This window comes from Salmo salar, chromosome 17, assembly GCF_965601325.2.
Source record: "Salmo salar chromosome 17, fSalSal1, whole genome shotgun sequence".
NCBI classification, from domain to species: Eukaryota; Metazoa; Chordata; class Actinopteri; order Salmoniformes; family Salmonidae; genus Salmo; species Salmo salar.
The window spans coordinates 52,794,278-52,815,711 of NC_138307.1; the positions used below are offsets into that span (position 1 = coordinate 52,794,278).

The 21,434-nt window shown below is 43.0% G+C and overlaps 1 protein-coding gene across 1 annotated transcript in view; it reads right to left on the bottom strand.

The window, feature by feature from the left end:
- The window catches only part of slco1c1 (solute carrier organic anion transporter family, member 1C1), a 70,733-nt gene that overhangs the window by 24,085 nt on the left and 25,214 nt on the right, over window positions 1-21,434 (bottom strand). Inside the window, exon 2 of the mRNA XM_082963852.1 lies at window positions 9,228-9,369. Coding sequence (XP_082819978.1) covers window positions 9,228-9,369 — 142 coding nt within the window. The remainder of the gene's footprint in view (window positions 1-9,227; window positions 9,370-21,434) is intronic.

A 21,434-nucleotide genomic window follows, 5' to 3' on the forward strand; every position in this document is an offset into this window, starting at 1 on the left:
CAGGGGTGATTGTCGGATTTGCGTTTATCGTCGAAGGAATGAGCGTTACACCGAGGCCTGTACTATGGAGCGGGATCGATTTCGAGGTGGAGGGTCTGTCATGGTCTGGGGTGGTGTGTCACAGCATCATCGGACTGAGCTTGTTGTCATTGCAGGCAATCTCAACGCTGTGTGTTACAGGGAAGACATCCTCCTCCCTCATGTGGTACCCTTCCTGCAGGCTCATCATGACAATGCCACCAGCCATACTGCTCATTCTGTGTGTGATCTCCTGCAAGACAGGAATGTCAGTGTTCTGCCATGGCCAGCGAAGAGCCCGGATCTCAATCCCATTGAGCACGTCTTGGACCTGTTGGATCGGAGGGTGAGGGCTAGGGCCATTCCCCCCAGAAATGTCCGGGAACTTGCAGGTGCATTGGTGGAAGAGTGGGGAAACATCTCACAGCAAGAACTGGCAAATCTGGTGCAGTCCATGAGGAGGAGATGCACTGCAGTACTTAATGCAGCTGGTGGCCACACCAGATACTGACTGTTACTTTTGACCCCCCCCCCAGGGACACCATTTATGTTAGTCACATGTCTGTGGAACTTGTTCAGTTTATGTCTCAGTTGTTGAATCTTGTTATGTTCATACAAATATTTACACGTTAAGTTTGCTGAAAATAAACGCCGTTGACAGTGAGGATGTTTCTTTTTTTGCTGAGTTTAGGTTCAGAACTTTTGTGAAACAGCACAGTTGGAAAATATATGGCGAATAGAAATCAAAACTGGATGGTCTTCAGAGATAGATGGGAGGGGTTGAGGGTAGCTGAAGGAGTCAATCACCACCTTCCGGAGACACCTGAAACCCCACCTCTTCAAGGAATACCTGGGACAGGATAAAGTAATCCTTCTAACCCCCCCTTAAAAGATTTAGATGCACTATTGTAAAGTGGTTGTTCCACTGGATATCATAAGGTGAATGCACCAATTTGTAAGTCGCTCTGGATAAGAGCGTCTGCTAAATGACTTAAATGTAATGTAAATGGATGGGACTGAAAACAAACAAACAAAAGATAACTATTGTAAAATGTATTGTGTCTGTATAATGTATATAGTATGTATAAGCTGGAAGTAGAAGCCCAAGTGTTGTTCTACATTAGTTTACTCCAATTAGGGGAAGGATGGTAAGGGGAAAATGTGCATATATATATATATATATATATATATATATATATATATATATATATATATATATATATATATATATATATATATATATATGCACACTCTTGGCATTCTCTCAACCAGTTTCATGAGGTAGTCACCTGGAATGCATTTCAATTAACAGGTGTGCCTTGTTAAAAGTTAATTTGTGGAATTTCTTTCCTTCTTAATGCGTTTGAGCCAATCAGTTATGTTGTAACAAGGTAGGGGGATATACAGAAGATAGCCCTATTTGGTAAAAGTCCATATTATGGCAAGAACAGCTCAAATAAGCAAAGAGAAATGACAGTCCATCATTACTTTCAGACATGAAGGTCAGTCAATACGGAACATTTCAAGAACTTTTAAAGTTTCTTCAAGTGCAGTCGCAAAAACCATCAAGAGCTATGATGAAACTGGCTCTCATGAGGACCGCCACAGGAATGGAAGACCCAGAGTTACCTCTTCTGTAGAGGATACGTTCATTAGAGTTACCAGTTTAAGAAACTGAAGCCCAAATATATGCTTCAGAGTTCAAGTAAGAGACACATGTCAACATCAACTGTTCAGAGGAGACTGTGTGAATCAAGCCTACATGGTCGAATTGTTGCAAAGAAACCACTACCAAAGGACACTGTTAAGAAGAAGAGACTTGCTTGGGCCAAGAAACACGAGCAATGGACATTATACCGGTGGAAATTTGTCCTTTGGTCTGAAGTCCAAATTGGAGATTTTTGGTTCCAACCGCCGTGTCTGTGTATTTCCCAACATAAAAGCATGGAGTAGGATGTGTTATGGTGTTTGCTGGTGACACTGTCTGTGATTTATTTGGAATTCAAGGCACACTTAACCAGCATGGCTACCACAGCATTCTGCAGCTGGTTGAGAGAATGCCAAGAGTGTGTGCAAAGCTGTCATCAAGGTAAAGGGTGGCTATTTGAAGAATCTCAAATATATTTTGAGTGGTTTAACCTGTTAGGGCTAGGGGGCAGTATTGACACGGCTGGATAAAAAAACGTACCCGATTTAATCTGGTTACTACTCCTGCCCAGTAACTAGAATATGCATATAATTATTGGCTTTGGATAGAAAACACTCCAAAGTTTCTAAAACAGTTTGAATGGTGTCTGTGAGTATAACAGAACTCAAATGGCAGGTCAAAACCTGAGAAGATTCTGTACAGGAAGTACCCCGTCTGACCATTTCTTGAACTTCTTTGCCATCTCTATCAATTACAGGGGATCTCTGCTCTTACGTGACACTTTCTACGGCTCACATGGTCTCTCAGAAGGCGGCAAAATGCTGAATCGTGGCTTTGCAGGCTCTGGCTGAAACAAAGTAGCGCGTTTTTATACTTCCGGTTTGGAGCGAGCAGTCGCACTACGCTTCGCTCCACAGGTAATATTACACTTCACTACATTACAACGGCTTGATTTGTTTGATCTGAGCAATTCTTCTTAGCTAGCTACTTAGCCGTCTTTGTATCAAAGATAATTGTGTAGTTTAGAGTAATTGAGTAATTATCGAGGCTAGCTATCTTCGTCCTCCTAACGTAGTCAACACTGCTAGCTGCTAGCTAGCTAGTCATCACTGCTAGCTAGCCAACTTCTACCGACTAGCAGCACTGTAGAAACTATTACATTACAACGTAACGACTTGATTAGTGTGGTGTTAGTGTTAGTTAGCCAGCTACATAGTTGTCTTTGCTGTCTCTGTATCTAAGATAATTGTGTAGTTTGAGTAATTATCGAGGTGAGCTAGCCAGCCGCGACGCGGCGCCAGACTTAGTCAACACACCTAGTCATCATTAACCCACTGCTAGCTAGCCAACCGTTACCGACTAGCAGCGCTGTAGATACTAATACTTTACAACGGAACGATTTGACTAGTGTAGTGTTAGCTAGCTAGCTACTTAGTTGTCTTTGTCATAGCTTGATAATTGTGTAGTTTAGTAATTACCGAGGTTAGCTAGCCAGCCATCGAGGTTAGCTAGCCAGCTATTTCCGTCCCCCGCGACGCCATTCTTCCTAACCCAGCCAACTATTACCGACGAGCAGCATTGTAGAAACTAAATACATTACAAGGAACGTCTTGATTAGTGTTATGTTAGCTAGCTAGCTAGCTACAAAGTTGCTTTGTATCATGACAAGGTGTAGTACTGAAACTATCGAGGTTACCTAGCCAGCTACACGTTCAAAGTCAACAACGCAGCCACTGCTAGCTAGCCTACTCAGCCAGCAGTACTGTATCATTTTAGTCAATAAGATTTTTGCAACGTAAGCTTAACTTTCTGAACATTCGAGACGTGTAGTCCACTTGTCATTCCAATCTCCTTTGCATTAGCGTAGCCTCTTCTGTAGCTTGTCTACTATGTGTCTGTCTATCCCTGTTCTGTCCCCTCTGCACAGGCCATACAAACGCTCCACACCGCGTGGCCGCTGCCACTCTAACCTGGTGGTCCCAGCGCGCACGACCCACGTGGAGTTCCAGGTCTCCGGCAGCCTCTGGAACTGCCGGTCTGCGGCCAACAAGGCTGAGTTCATCTCAGCCTATGCTACCCTCCAGTCCCTAGACTTCCTGGCGCTGACGGAAACATGGATTACCACAGATAACACTGCTACTCCTACTGCTCTCTCCTCGTCTGACTACGTGTTCTCGCATACCCCTAGAGCATCGAGCCAGCGGGGTGGTGGCACTGGAATCCTCATCTCTCCCAAGTGGACATTCTCTCTTTCTCCCCTGACCCATCTGTCTATCTCCTCATTTGAATTCCATGCTGTCACAGTTACCAGCCCTTTCAAGCTTAACATCCTTATCATTTATCGCCCTCCAGGTTCCCTTGGAGAGTTCATCAATGAGCTTGACGCCTTGATAAGTTCCTTTCCTGAGGATGGCTCACCTCTCACAGTTCTGGGTGACTTTAACCTCCCCACGTCTACCTTCGACTCATTCCTCTCTGCCTCCTTCTTTCCACTCCTCTCCTCTTTCGACCTCACCCTCTCACCTTCCCCCCTACTCACAAGGCAGGCAATACGCTTGACCTCATCTTTACTAGATGCTGTTCTTCCACTAATCTCATTGCAACTCCCCTCCAAGTCTCCGACCACTACCTTGTATCCTTTTCCCTCTCGCTCTCATCCAACACTTCTCACTCTGCCCCTACTCGGATGGTATTGCGCCGTCACAACCTTCGCCCTCTCTCTCCCGCTACTCTCTCCTCTTCCATCCTATCATCTCTTCCCTCTGCTCAAACCTTCTCCAACCTATCTCCTGATTCTGCCTCCTCAACCCTCCTCTCCTCCCTCTCTGCATCCTTTGATTTCCTCTGTCCCCTATCCTCCAGGCCGGCTCGGTCCTCCCCTTCTGCTCCGTGGCTCGACGACTCACTGCGAGCTCACAGAACAGGGCTCCGGGCAGCCGAGCGGAAATGGAGGAAAACTCGCCTCCCTGCGGACCTGGCATCCTTTCACTCCCTCCTCTCTACATTTTCCTCTTCTGTCTCTGCTGCTAAAGCCACTTTCTACCACTCTAAACTCCAAGCATCTGCCTCTAACCCTAGGAAGCTCTTTGCTACCTTCTCCTCCCTCCTGAATCCTCCTCCCCCTCCCCCCCCCCCCCCTCCTCTCTGCGGATGACTTCGTCAACCATTTTGAAAAGAAGGTTGACGACATCCGATCCTCGTTTGCTAAGTCAAACGACACCGCTGGTCCTGCTCACACTGCCCTACCCTGTGCTTTGACCTCTTTCTCCCCTCTCTCTCCAGATGAAATCTCGCGTCTTGTGACGGCCGGCCGCCCAACAACCTGCCCACTTGACCCTATCCCCTCCTCTCTTCTCCAGACCATTTCCGGAGACCTTCTCCCCTACCTCACCTCGCTCATCAACTCATCCTTGACCGCTGGCTACGTCCCTTCCGTCTTCAAGAGAGCGAGAGTTGCACCCCTTCTGAAAAAACCTACACTCGATCCCTCCGATGTCAACAACTACAGACCAGTATCCCTTCTTTCCTTTCTCTCCAAAACTCTTGAACGTGCCGTCCTTGGCCAGCTCTCTTGCTATCTCTCTCAGAATGACCTTCTTGATCCTAATCAGTCAGGTTTCAAGACTGGGCATTCAACTGAGACTGCTCTTCTCTGTGTCACGGAGGCTCTCCGCACTGCTAAAGCTAACTCTCTCTCCTCTGCTCTCATCCTTCTAGACCTATCTGCTGCCTTTGATACCGTGAACCATCAGATCCTCCTCTCAACCCTCTCCGAGCTGGGCATCTCCGGCGCGGCCCACGCTTGGATTGCGTCCTACCTGACAGGTCGCACCTACCAGGTGGCGTGGCGAGAATCTGTCTCCGCACCACGTGCTCTCACCACTGGTGTCCCCCAGGGCTCTGTTCTAGGCCCACTCCTATTCTCGCTATACACCAAGTCACTTGGCTCTGTCATATCCTCACATGGTCTCTCATATCATTGCTATGCAGATGACACACAATTAATCTTCTCCTTTCCCCCTTCTGACAACCAGGTGGCGAATCGCATCTCTGCATGTCTGGCAGACATATCAGTGTGGATGACGGATCACCAGCTCAAGCTGAACCTCGGCAAGACGGAGCTGCTCTTCCTCCCGGGGAAGGACTGCCCGTTCCATGATCTCGCCATCACGGTTGACAACTCCCTTGTGTCCTCCTCCCAGAGTGCTTAGAGCCTCGGCGTGACCCTGGACAACACCCTGTCGTTCTCCACTAACATCAAGGCGGTGACCCGATCATGTAGGTTCATGCTCTACAACATTCGCAGAGTACGACCCTGCCTCACACAGGAAGCGGCGCAGGTCCTAATCCAGGCACTTGTCATCTCCCGTCTGGATTACTGCAACTCGTTGTTGGCTGGGCTCCCTGCCTGTGCCATTAAACCCCTACAACTCATCCAGAACGCCGCAGCCCGTCTGGTGTTCAACCTTCCCAAGTTCTCTCACGTCACCCCGCTCCTCCGCTCTCTCCACTGGCTTCCAGTCGAAGCTCGCATCCGCTACAAGACCATGGTGCTTGCCTACGGAGCTGTGAGGGGAACGGCACCTCCGTACCTTCAGGCTCTGATCAGGCCCTACACCCAAACAAGGGCACTGCGTTCATCCACCTCTGGCCTGCTCGCCTCCCTACCTCTGAGGAAGCACAGTTCCCGCTCAGCCCAGTCAAAACTGTTCGCTGCTCTGGCACCCCAATGGTGGAACAAGCTCCCTCACGACGCCAGGACAGCGGAGTCAATCACCACCTTCCGGAGACACCTGAAACCCCACCTCTTTAAGGAATACCTGGGATAGGATAAAGTAATCCTTCTAACCCCCCCTTAAAAGATTTAGATGCACTATTGTAAAGTGGTTGTTCCACTGGATATTATAAGGTGAATGCACCAATTTGTAAGTCGCTCTGGATAAGAGCGTCTGCTAAATGACTTAAATGTAAATGTTTGGGTAGTGGCTGGTTACAGTACTGTGAGACTCAGGCTCGTGCCCGCGTCGACCGAAAGCTTTCTTTTCCTTTGTCTGTTTACCTAAAAGGATATTCCCGGTCGGAATATTATCGCTTTTTTATGAGAAAAATTGCATAAAAATGGATTTTAAACAGCGGTTGACATGCTTCGAAGTACGGTAATGGAATATTTAGTTTTTTTTTGTCACGAATTGCGCCATGCGCACGACCCTTATTTACCATTTGGGATAGTTTCTGGAACGCACGAACAAAACGCCGCTATTCGGATATAACGATGGATTATTTTGGACCAAACCAACATTTGTTATTGAAGTAGAAGTCCTGGGAGTGCATTCTGACGAAGACAACAAAGGTAAGAACATTTTTTTTATAGTAAATCTGATTTTGGTGAAGGCTAAACTTGCCGGGTGTCTAAATAGCTAGCCCGTGATGGCAGGGCTATGTACTTAGAATATTGCAAAATGTGCTTTCACCAAAAAGCTATTATAAAAAAAAATCAGACATATCGAGTGCATAGAGGAGTTCTGTATCTATAATTCTTAAAATAATTGTTATGCTTTTTGTGAACGTTTATCGTGAGTAATTTAGTAAATTGTTAGTCAATTCCCCGGAAGTTTGCGGGGGGTATGCTAGTTCTGAACGTCACATGCTAATGTAAAAAGCTGTTTTTTGATATAAATATTAACTTGATTGAACAAAACATGCAAGTATTGTATAACATAATGTCCTAGGGTTGTCATCTGATGAAGATCATCAAAGGTTAGTGCTGCATTTAGCTGTCTTCTGGGTTTTTGTGACATTATATGCTAGCTTGAAAAATGGGTGTCTGATTATTTCTGGCTTGGTACTCTGCTGACATAATCTAATGTTTTGCTTTCGTTGTAAAGCCTTTTTGAAATCGGACAGTGTGGTTAGATTAACGAGAGTCTTGTCTTTAAATAGCTGTAAAATAGTCATATGTTTGAGAAATTGAAGTAATAGGATTTTTAAAGGTATTTGAAAATCGCGCCACTGGATTACACTGGCTGTTACGTAGGTGGGACGAATTCGTCCCGCCTAGCCCAGAGAGGTTAACACTTTTTTGGTTACTACATGATTCCATATGTGTTATTTCATAGTTTTGATGTCTTCACTATTATTCTACAATGTAGAAAATAGTACAAATAAAGAAAAACCCTTAAATGAGTAGGTGTTCTAAAACTTTTGACCGGTAGTGTATATATTTTATATACATATAAGAAATATGGGGATTGGAAATGATGCGTAATAATTTGGAAATTATGCAGACAATTACATTTATGGAATCCACAATCTGTCTGTATTATTAAAGCTGATCTCTTCCCCCACTCCTCCCCCAAAAAGGCTCGAGGTAGAGAGGTGTTTCTATATACTCCTAAAGCTTGGGCTGAAGGGAGACTGAGGACACTGCAAAATGACTAATCAAAACCTAAAACTGACCCCTTCCCTTAACCTTAACCAAACCCATAGAGATGGAATCCGCAGTAGGGGGAAACAGCGCCACTCGCTGCTAGAAACATGAGCATTTCACTGCACATGCTTTAACATCTGCAAATCTGTGTACGCGACCAATTCACTTTGATTTCAATTTGATGTTTGAACTTAGCCATGACAGATTCTCAAACAAGGTGCAATGGTAAGTTTGATCAGATTTCTGTAGAGGTGTAGGCAGAATATGTTTCAGTGACTTTCAAACTAAAAATGCATGCCGCCTATAGCGAGTGCCAAACACTGACCGCGCATTCTGCAAGATATATTGTTTGAATAGACAATCAAAAAGTAAATGCTTCAGCCAACACCTCTAATCAAAAGACAAATTGTTGTTCAATATTTTGTTTATCAGTACATCATTGTGTTTATATCTCCTGCCTTGGTGTAGGCTCTGAGATTAAATAGGCTATGATGTCGCCCTCTTACCACACAGCAATACTGTAGCCTACCCATAATGTCAAATATTTTAAATAGGCTACCAGTCTATTTACTTTCGAGCACGCTTGGCTATTGAATGAACGATGGATAAATGGTAGCCTAATATGGGAATAAACCAGTTATGTCAGAAAAGGAGAGACATGTCCTGCAATATGACTATGATTTAGGCCTATATAATAAAAGTAAAATAAATATATTAGGCTACGCATTCCTATGCGATCTTCTTAACATCTAATGCATCTGTTTTATCATTAGGCAGACGTTTGAATTGTTTTATTATTCTCGTGCATCAAACACCATCTCCCCCATAAAGAACAATATTTGCTTGCAATACAATTGATCAACCACTAGAAGTTGGTCTGAGCTGTACACTTTCCCACAAGTTCAAAATGGATAAATACTAACCTTTGTGGGAAATCTGGTGCACACAAGGGTTATAGTTTTTTTGTGCACACACACACCTGATAAATGAGACTTCCTAGAAGGCCTTGGTGACCCATTCATTCACATCTCTTCTCTTTCACAACAACATGGATAGAACGGAAGCCCAAAATAGCCCTGGGGATGAGGACGAGGTGAGGACTGGGGGATGGGGTACTGTGACATAGACACTTACCTATCTCAAAGCTCCCGTCGATGACGCCTGTTAGGTAACTGGGGATGTCAAAGCGCCTCTCCAGCTGGGTTATTGTGCTCTTCATGTAGCTGCCAGACAAGGCCTTGGCAAAGTAGGCAAACGACAGAGCCACAAGGAACATCTGAAGAGCATGAGGGGAGGAAGAAAGGAGAAAGGAAGGCGACAGAAAGTGAGAGATAGAAGAAAGGGGATGGGGAAAGAGATATTGGTTATTAATAATTAATACATATCGGATTGTGCTTGTATCCAGATTTTCATCGTCAGAGAGAGGAAGAGTTACCCCTGTGTTGCCCTAATGTACACCACAGCTCTACTTTTCATTGGCTCATTAGCCTATTTTAGCTCCTGCTATCACATTTACTGTTTAATATTCAACTAGGCCTACATCATAGAAGCACAGAGGAGAGGAGGATAGAAGAGGGAAAGGAAAAGGGGGGATGGAGGATGAGAGGGAAGGCAGAGTGTATCTGTAACTACAGGGTATTGAGGAAGACCAGGACAAAGAGAGGATTAAGAGTCTACGTCAGACTTAAGATGGCTCCTTATGTGAGAGACCGATGACTCAACCCTAGCAACTGATGAAGAAAGGATTGGTTTTGACTAGGAGAGAGAACTTATACATTATGGATTGGCCTTCAGTCTTAGCACCTTTTTTTTTATATCTAGAACCTAAAAGGGATCTTCGGATGTCCCCATAAGATAACCTTTAAAGAGCCCTTGTTGGTTCAAGGTAGAATCCTTTTGGTTCCAAGTAAAACCCAAAATGCTTCTACCTGGAACCCGAAAGGCTTTCACCTGGAACCTAAAAGTGTTATCCTATGGGGATAGCTGAAGAACCCAGTGTGGGTCCCAGTCTGTTTCTGATGTCCTTATGGAACTGTCGTGCCAAACATGTTTCGCAATTAATAACACGGTGTTGGCAAGATACCACAAACAGATTGGGAACTAAGATAGAAAAGATGAGCTTCAGCATCCATTGCATCAGTCTTCCCATTCTGGGCCACACACGAATAGCAACACCTCCCATCTCTCATAATGACTAGGTTTGGACCAACATGTAAAGTGTTGGTCCATTGTTTTATGAACTGAAATAAAATACATTTTCCATATGCACAAAAAGCACATTTTACTCAAATTGTGTACACAAATGTGTTTATATCCTTGTTCGTGAGAAATTCTCCTTTGCCAAAATAATGCATCCACCTGACAGGTACGCATATCAAGAAGCTGATTAAACATCATGATCATTACACAGGTGCACCTTGCGCTGGGGACAATAAAAGGCCACTCTAAAATGTGCAGTTTTGTCACACAATGCCAGAGATATCTCAATTTGAGGGAGAGTGCAATTGGCATGCTGACCGCAGGAATGTCCACCAGAGCAGAGCTCTGTTGCCAGAGAATTTAATGTTAATTTCTCTACCATAAGCCGCCTCCAACGTTGTTTTAGAGCATTTGGCAGTACATCCAACTGGCATCACAACCGCAGACTATTTGTATGCCGTTGTGTGGGGGAGCGGTTTTGGTGGCGGTGTAGTTATGGTATGGGCAGGAATCGGTTACGGACAACGAACAAAATTGCATTTTATCGATGGAAATTTGAATGCACAAAAATACCATGAGGGGATCCTGAGGCCCATTATGAGTCCCATTTTTTTTAAGGTATCTGTGACCAACACATGCATATCTGTATTCACATTTGTGTGAAATCCATAGATTAGGATCTAATGAATTGATTTAAATTGACTGATTTCCTCATATGAACTGTAACTCAGTAACATCTTTGAAATTGTTGCATGTTGCATTTATATTTTTGCACCACAATACTCTTCTAGTACACATTGAAATGAGCATGTCTTTGGCATTGTAATAACTGAAAACCCAAACATTATACGTTCCTGTGGCACTGTGAAAGAAAAGGAAAGAAAGAAGAAAAGAAAGAAGAAAAGAAAAAGAAGGAAAAGAAGGAAAAGAAGGAAAAGAAAAGAAGAAAAGGAAAAGGAAAAGAAGGAAAAGAAGGAAAAGAAGGAAAGAAAGAAAGAAAGGAAAGAAAAAGAAGAGGCTGTGTCCGAATACTCGTACTCTAAATAGAAGGCATTTTGAGTACACATTAGACATGTGACATGTAAAAAATGTATAGAATTGCAAGAAAATGAGCTTTAAAAACTGAAAAATATCTGCATCCCATGAAAGAAATTGTAGAATTGCAGGAAATACGTTTTAAACCGGAAAAATGTTCTCTCCGCCAACAAGAGGGGTCAAAACTGTTCGCTGCTCTGGCACCCCAATGGTGGAACAAGCTCCCTCACGACGCCAGGACAGCGGAGTCAATCACCACCTTCCGGAGACACCTGAAACCCCACCTCTTTAAGGAATACCTGGGATAGGATAAAGTAATCCTTCTAACCCCCCCCCCCCCCCAAAAAAATGATATAGATGTACTATTATAAAGTGGTTGTTCCACTGGATATCATAAGGTGAATGCACCAATTTGTAAGTCGCTCTGGTTAAGAGCGTCTGTTAAATGATGTAAATGTAAATGAACGGTTTGTGTCATGAACAGTGTTTGTGCCAATTGAAATGGGTGTGGCACGCGCATGCGGGATGTTCCCCAATGCTGGAAGGGGGGCCTGAGTGAAAAACTTTGGGAACCACTGCATTAAATGATATATTCTTAGTATGGGTGTCTAGTACGTTGATATTTGTTGCTTACTGTATACAGTTTTACTAAACAGTACATTCTAAATAGTATGATTAGTACACAGTATGTAGTTTTAGTAAGTGGTAAGAAAGACAGATTTTGGTCACGACGAGACAGACAGACAGAGACAGACAGAGAGAGAGAGAAACAGACAGAGAGAGAGAGAAACAGACAGACAGAGAGAGAAACAGACAGACAGAGAGAGAAAGACAAAGACAGAGAGAGAAAGACAAAGACAGAGAGACAGAGAAACAGACAGAGAGACAGAGAAACAGACAGAGAAACAGACAGAGAAACAGACAGAGAAACAGACAGAGAAACAGACAGAGAGAGAAACAGACAGAGAGAGAGAGAGAGAAACAGACAGAGAGAGAGAGAGAAACAGACAGAGAGAGAGAGAGAAACAGACAGAGAGAGAGAGAAACAGACAGAGAGAGAGAGAAACAGACAGAGAGAGAGAGAAACAGACAGAGAGAGAGAGACAGAGAGAAAGCAAGAAAGAGAGAGAGACAGACAGAGTGAGAGTTGAAGAGGAGACCATTTGTGGATTAAATGGCTGGTTAAGCAAGTGTTTAATGGAGTCCCTCAACAGTGATGTACTCTGCATGCTCTGCATACAGGCTACAGCACACACCATCAATTCATCCAGCCATACAGTTTTACTAAACAGTACATTCTAAATAGTATGATTAGTACACAGTATGTAGTTTTAGTAAGTGGTAAGAAAGACAGATTTTGGTCACGACGAGACAGACAGACAGAGAGAAACAGACAGAGAGAGAGAGAAACAGACAGAGAGAGAGAGAAACAGACAGAGAGAGAGAGAAACAGACAGAGAGAGAGAGAAACAGACAGAGAGAGAGAGAAACAGACAGAGAGAGAGAGAAACAGACAGAGAGAGAGAGAAACAGACAGAGAGAGAGAGAAACAGACAGACAGAGAGAGAAACAGACAGACAGAGAAACAGACAGACAGAGAGAGAAACAGACAGACAGAGAGAGAAACAGACAGACAGAGAGAGAAACAGACAGACAGAGAGAGAAACAGACAGACAGAGAGAGAAACAGACAGACAGAGAGAGAAAGACAGAGAGAGAAACAGACAGAGAAACAGACAGAGAAACAGACAGAGAAACAGACAGAGAAACAGACAGAGAAACAGACAGAGAAACAGACAGAGAAACAGACAGAGAGAGAGAGAAAGCAAGAAAGAGAGAGAGACAGACAGAGTGAGAGTTGAAGAGGAGACCATTTGTGGATTAAATGGCTGGTTAAGCAAGTGTTTAATGGAGTCCCTCAACAGTGATGTACTCTGCATGCTCTGCATACAGGCTACAGCACACACCATCAATTCATCCAGCCAGTCAAAACTATAAAACAAACAAAACATAGCAATCCGTTATGGTATCATTATTGTTAATTTGAGGCATTAAGAAATTAACTCTTGAATGATAACACCCCAGAGAGTTTCTGTTAGTGTGTATGGTCTACACTGGCAGCCAGCCAAAAATCCCTAGGAAGCACAAGCTCAATTACTGAGATAAACATTAATTCAGGCTTGCAACCACAACTGGAAGACAAGTGATAATTCAGGGTCTAATTCATGGTCGGATGGGACTTTATCTCTCCCAAGTTCATTGTAATTCAAAATGGTCAGGGCTAATGAACCTTCAAGACTGTTCGCTTCAATAACGTATGCCTCATTAACAACCTCCCCCTCTTTCTAACCATACTACATACTATTTAAAACATACTGTTTAGTACAAACGTATGCAGTAAGCAACAAATATCAACATACTTCTCATCCATACTGAGAAGGCGTCATCAAATGCGAAATCGCGCTTGTTCCTCGCCATTCGTAAATTTTTGTGGAGCACATCCCATATTCTGATTATCAGCTGTTGTCGAACACACGTGGGTGTGAAAAGACGATTTTCTTCCTCAATAGTGTGCAGCGAATTCTACTCGATGAAAACCTGAAATAAGTATGCCATCCTGGCATTTAAAGTATACTCGATTTTCTAAATGTCACAAACGCAAAACAAATATTTTTTTTGCATACTCAAACGGCCTACTATTTAGGAAGCAAGTACGGGTATCCGGACATGGCCATTATCTCCTTCTGTCTGGGTCTCTCTGTGTCTCTCTCTCCCTATCTCCCACCCTCCTCTCTCCATTTTCAGACAGTCAAATCCAGAGCAGCATAGACTGTTGGGCCCAGGTAGGAGAGAGGAAAGGCAGGAATAAGGGAAGATAGGAGGAAGGAGAGATATCTTCCCTAATTCCTTCCTTTCCTCTCTCCTGCCTGGGCCCAACAGTCAATTAGCTCGCTAATTCCCTCAGGGTAGACAAAAGACACTTGAAGAAACCAACCTTTTTGTTGTTCTAAAGCCAATCACGGCTTCAATTCTGTAATCTCTCTCACTCTCTCAGAGTTTGAAAATGGGTCAGAAAACCTTGGTCTTGGTTCTCCCTGTGCCTTGTAGCCCTGATTGAGGGAACCAATAATCAATCAAAATGTATAGAGCCCTTTTTACATCAGCCAATGTCACAAAGTGCTAATCCAGAAACCCAGCCTAATACCCCAAACAGCAAGCAATGCAGATGTAGAAGCATGGTGGCTAGGAAAAACTCCCTAGAAAGGCAGGAACCTAGGATGAAACCTAGAGAGGAACCAGGCTCTGAGGGGTGACCAGTCCTCTTCAGGCTGTGCCGGGTGGAGATTATAACAGTAGATGGCCAAGATGTTCAAACGTTCATAGATTACTTGAGATCCACTTCACGCATGTAACCTATACTTTCCTGCAAATAATTTAGTGTGGGCGAGCAGTTTGCTGATGTCAACATTGTGAACAGCGTTCCCCATGATGGCGGTAGGGTTGTGGTATGGGCAGGCATAAGCTACAGACAACGAACACAATTACATTTTAGCGATTGCAATTTCAATGCATAGAGATACCGTGCCAACATCCTGAGGCCCATTGTCGTGCCATTCATCTGCCGACATCACCTCATGTTTCAGCATGATAATACACAGACCCATGTCGCAAGGATCTATACACAATTCCTGGAAGCTGAAAATGTCCTAGTTCTTCGATGGCCTGAATACTCACCAGACATGTCACCCATTGAGCATGTTTGGGATGCTCTGGATCAACGTGTACGACAGCGCGTTCCAGTTCCCACCAATATCTAGCAACTTCGCACAGCCAATGAAGAGGAGTAGGACAACATTCCACAGGCCACAACCAACAGCCTGAGCAACTCTATGTGAAGGAGATGTGTCGCACTTCATGAGGCAAATGGTGGTCACACCAGATACTGACTGGTTTTCTGATCCCCGCCCCTACCTTTTTTTTAAAGGTTTATGACCATCCGATGCATATCTTTATTCCCAGTTATGTGAAAGCCATAGATTAAGGCCTAATTTATTTCAGTTGTCTGACTGTATGAACTGTAACTCAGTAAAATCTTTGAAATTGTTGCATGTTGCGTTTATATTTTTGTTCAGTATACATGTTCATAGACGAGAATAACTATTCTGATAAAGGAAAATGTTTTTTTTTTTACAAAATAGAGGCATACAAAGACAAAATAAATGTGGTACAGTGTGGAAATAATAACATGACTGAAGGAAATGCATGCACTACTCATGAAACATTTTTTGAACTTGCACATGACCAGAGCCCTCTGGAGCCTTAATTTCCCAGAATTTCCCACTACGGCTTTAAGATTTCCTCTGCTGGTAACTATCGGAGGCTATTAGGATACAGAGAGCAGCAAGAGTAATCTCAGGTGCCTAAGGGTTTAGCGAAGATGTGCTAGGTTAACCGCTAACAGCTAACAAATCCTTCGGCTCTTCTATGATGACATGGCATTTCTAATGTTTAGTTATTCAGAGACAGACACAGCAGCCTGGTAGGTAGAACACTTTGCATAAGCTTGTCTAGTGGGAATACATAATTACACTGTCTCCTAGAATCAATATCATGTATCAACAGAGCAAAGTAGGATGACATGTAGGCCAAGAAAATCTCTTACACTAATAGAAAACCAATAACTCATTGATCTGCATTTAATTGAAAGGAAAACACTGTCTGAGCCCAGCTCTGAATTTATGTCATCACATCTATGGTCCACATGTGTGTCAACATGTTTAAGTCAAATCTCACTGCCAGCACTGTCATAACTAGCATAGTCACAATTAATCAGCTTGAGTTAGTCATACAGTTTCAATGCAAGGCCATACAATAGATCCTTTCTTTACACCCCAACAAAGGGTCTATAGAGTGTTCGCAGTCACAATTAACCCATGATCAACCCAAAATGGCTTTTCTGCATGGTCATATTATGGCTATCTAGGTTACACATGAATTAGCCATATCTATGACTAAAAAGATAATACTTTTACAATCTGAGCTCTATTGTAGCTCTTTTTTAGAGCTTTGATTTCTAAAATGTCTTCTAGTCATAGATATGGCTACAGGTGAATATTCAAACATAAGTTGATCTTAGCCATATTAGCCCCATAGCCTCATCTCATTGTGAATACGACAGAGAAAAGGTAGCACTTTATCTTTATATCTGTTCACCGGACGTGCTACCTGTCCCAGACCTGCTGTTTTCAACTCTCTAGAGACAGCAGGAGCGGTAGAGATACTCAATGATCGGCTATGAAAAGCCAACTGACAATTACTCCTGAGGTGCTGACCTGTTGCACCCTCGACATCCACTGTGATTATTATTATTATTATTATTTGACCCTGCTGGTCACCTATGAAAATTTGAACATCTTGGCCATGTTCTGTTATAATCTCCACCCGGCACAGCCAGAAGAGGACTGGCCACCCCTCATAGCCTGGTTCCTCTCTAGGTTTCTTCCTAGGTTCTGGCCTTTCTAGGGAGTTTTTCCTAGCCACCGTGCTGCTACACCTACATTGCTTGCTGTTTGGGGTTTTAGGCTGGGTTTCTGTACAGCACTTTGAGATATCAGCTGATGTAAGAAGTGCTTTATAAATAAATTTGATTTGATCTTAAAGAACAGAAATGACCAGGAAGCCCATTTACTAAGAAATAACATGGCAAAATGGTAATAAACTAATCATCTATTAATTACTTAGGCTATTTGTTTCTTTGGGATTTCATTAAATCAAGCACCACTAGGCACCATTTGTGTACCAGAAAGTACCCATTCGAGTTACCACATACTTTCCTGTTAAATAGTCTACCAATACCAGTGGAAACAGTACGACGATGTGCTAATGAGTAGAATATTGCGATATGTATTTATCATGGCATTACAGTTCAAACAAACACCATAGAACCCTGAGTCACACCGGCAGGCTAACTAACAATCCTGAGAAACTGACCTTTTTCAACTTTGAACATACTTTAACAAACAAACAGTCTTATTTTAAGAGGCTTAGACACCATTGTCTCATGTAGCTTTAATCCTGAAGAATAACAAGCTGCTACTCTCTGATGTGGACGCAAATCCTTTGTGTCAGGGGGAAGGATGTTTTAAGGCGATTAAAGACCCACTCCTTGATTAAAAAAGCAGCTATAAAGCTGAGGGATGGGGCTTCAAAATAGGTTGAAGACTCAGTGTTAATTTTGTCAACTAAAATAGTGACTAAAATATTCATCAAACTCCTATTTTACAGTGGCAGTTGACGAGACTATATCTGACTAAATAGAGCCAGAAAAACAAGAAGTAAACTAAAATTATTTTTCATTTCAGTTTACTAAAACGAGATGAGAAAAAATGATCTATGTGACTAACATCTGACTACTAAGTGTGGACTGGACAATACTTTTTGAAGAGATTGAGAGCTTTTCAATAATAATCATGATTAATATTAGCAACACAGATGTGCAGTTCAGTTAACCTCACTAGGGTAGGGGACAGCATTCAGAATTTTGGATGAAAAGCGTGCCCAAAATAAACTGCCTGCTACTCAGGCCCAGAAGCTAGGATATGCATATAATTGGTAGATTTGGATAGAAAACACTCTAAAGTTTCCAAAACTGTTAAAATAATGTCTGTGAGTATAACAAAACTGATATGGCAGGCGGAAACCTGAGGAAAATCCATCCAGGAAGTGCTTTTATTTTGAAATGGCTGTTTTTCCATTGAAAACCTATCCACTATACAAAGCCTTTACTCTGTAAAATGAGGGAGAAACACCACTTTCAATGAGAGGACAGTGGACATTTCCAGACATGAGTCCTGCGTGTGACCGGGAGCGTGTCTTTCTTGTTTTTCCTTTTCTATTGTCGAAGCTATTGTCTGGTTGAAATATGATCAATTATTTATGACAAAAACAACCTGAGGATTGATTATTAACATCGTTTGACATGTTTCTACGAACTTTTATGGTACTTTTTTGATTTTTCGTCTGTCTGTTGTGACCTGGCTTTGTTCCAATGGATTACTGAACAAAACACACCAACAAAATTGAGGTTTTTGAATATAAAGAGGGACTTTATCGAACAAAACAAACATTTATTGGGTAACTGGGAGTCTTGTGAGTGTAATCATATGAAGATCAAAGGTAAGTGATTCATTTTATCGCTATTTCTGACTTTTGTTACTCCTCTACTTGGCTGGTTACTGTTTGTAATGATTTGTCTGCTGGGCGCTGTTCTCAGATAATCGCATGGTTTGCTTTCGCCGTAAAGTCTTTTTGAAATCTGACACCGTGGTTGGATTAACAAGAAGTTAATCTTTAAACCGATGTATAACGCTTGTATGTTTCATGAATTTTTATAATGAGTATTGCTGTTTTTGAATTTGGCGCTCTGCAATTTCACTGGATGTTGGCCAGGTGGGACGGTATATCCCCTAGAGAGGTTAAGCAGTGGGAAGGATGTGTCACACCCGGCAAACACAGCCGGTGAGCTGTTGGGGAGAAAGCGATGCGTGTGGGCAGAAAAGCAGACAGGCTCCGCTCCGGCTCCATTTATACATAATGCGCAGGTGACTCTCTTGCTTCACTTGAGCTAACCAGTCACCACCAGCCTTCTATTTAGCTACCCTTTGCCTTGTTAAGAAACACACGCTGCTTTACGAAATAAAAAACAATAGCAGCGATGAGTTTAATAGTAAAACAACAGTCTAGCTATGTTTTTCTCTCCCTTGAGTAGGCTATAGAAAAGTAGGCTCTTTGAATCCGCAGTCTTTCACACTGCATTTCATATACAAGTTCTGTAGCCAACGTAGCCAAGTCAACCTCTTTTCCTGAGAGAAAAGGCTTGATTCTAGACCTTAGGCTACGCTTCAAAAGGACATGACCCATAATACCACCGCTACGTTTTTTGGGCCACTACACTATATCTGACTGGGTAAATAACTTTTTATTTTGAGTTAATGTGGACCCAGTAGCTCAGACTTTAACACTTGGACCAGGACTCGAGCACTGGGACTCGGACTTCAGCCATAGGGACTTGTGACCTGGACTCGATCCGTAGCTTATGCCTACCCATACCATAACCCCACACCGCCACCATGGGGCATGTTGACATCAGAAAACCGCTCGCCCACACAACGCCATATACGTGGTCTGTGGTTGTGAGGTCGGTTGGACATACTGCTAAATTCTCTAAAATGTCATTGGAGGCGGCTTATGGTAGAGAAATGAACATTCAATTCTCTGGCAAAAGCTCTGGTGGACATTCCTGAAGTCACCATGATAATTGCACGCTCACTTAAAACTTGAGACATCTGTTGCATTCTGTTGTGACAAAACTGCACATTTTAGAGTGGCCTTTTATTGTCCCCAGCACTAATATGAGTCTAATATGTTAGTATTTGTTGCCTACTGCATACATTCTTACTAAACAGTATGTTCTAAATTGTATGTAGTATGATAAGTACACAGTTTAAGTAAGTAATAGGCAAGACAGATTTCGTACACGGCTATGGACTGTCAGCCTTTGCATCCACTGTGTCTATGAATTTGAGGGTGGCTACAAAATTTCCCCAAGCCCATTCCCTCAGCTTGCCTATTAAAATGGCAGTTTATGATTTATTTCTATATTTTTTTTTTAACTAGGCTAGTCAGTTAAGAATAAATTCTTATTTACAATGACGGCCTACCCCGGCCAAACCCGGACGACGCTGGGCCAATTGTGTGCCGTCCTATGGGACTCCCAATCACGGCCGGATGTGATTCAACCTGGATTTGAACCAGGGCATATGTTTAGTATTAGTGGATTGAATACATCTCTTTGCCCGAGTGGCGCAGTGGATATATCAAAAGGAATTTAAAAGGGAGAAAGAGGTCCAGAAAGACCCATGTGACTTGTCCTGTAAGGATGTACGCTGAGAGTCGTGAAGCAAGTTCAGGGAGTGAATACATTTCATTAATAAATGAACAAAACAAGAAACACAAACAGCGCACCGACATGAAACAGGAACAATGACGACTGGGGAAGAAACCAAAGGGGGTGACATATAAAGGGCAGGTAATCAAGGAGGTGATGGAGTCCAGGTGAGTGTCATTATGCGTGTAACGCTGGTGACATGTGTGCGCCATAACGAGCAACCTGCTGACCTAGCGGCCAGAGTGTCAGACTCCCGCCGAAGTCGGCCCCTCTCCTTGTTCGGGCGGCGTTCGGTGGTCGACGTGACCGGCTTACTAGTTGCCACCGATCGATGTTTCACTGTTCGTTTGGTTTTGTCTTTATTGTGTACACCTGTTTTTCATTTCGCTAATCATGTTCATTATTTAACCTCTGAATTTCCTGTTTGTCTTGTCGGTGATTGTTTGTCTGTTTTGTGTAGTTGGAGGTGTTTCTCCAAACTATGTATCTTTCTATGAGAAGATTTATTGATATTTTTAGTAAACACGTTTGTTTACCTTTATCCCTGTGTCCTGCGCCTGACTCCTCCACTTTGCTAAGAAAACCATTACACAGAGAGGGAGCACACATGACAGTTCCTAATGTGCTCTGTTGAGAGAGCAACGTCATTCACTTTTCATGTTTCACTATGGCAACAACTTTCGTTGGCAGGTATTGGATTGACTGACATACTTTCCAGAGTGCTTCAGGAGAAAACAACAGGAAACACAGAGGTGGAGGAGTATATCTCATGATTAACACCATGGCGTGACTGTGGTAACGTACAGGAATTCCCAATCTGGAATACCTCATCAAATTCTGACCACATTAGCTCCCAAAATAATTTGGGGGTTATATTCATTGCCTTGTATATTCCCCCTCAAGCCTACACAGCGACGACTCTCAAGGAACTACACTGAACTTCGTGCAAACTGGAAACTGCATATCCTGAGACATCACATGCTTGGCCATTGTTACTCTCCCTTCTGGGATGGCTACAAGGCCTTTTTCCCCAACCCTGCCTACTGCAAGGGGAATGGAAACACTTCAGGAAGTGAAGCTGAGCAAAGAGATGTATTCAATCCACTAATACTAAACATGTGCTTGTATCATAGAAACATCTGTTTTTATTATTTTGATCTT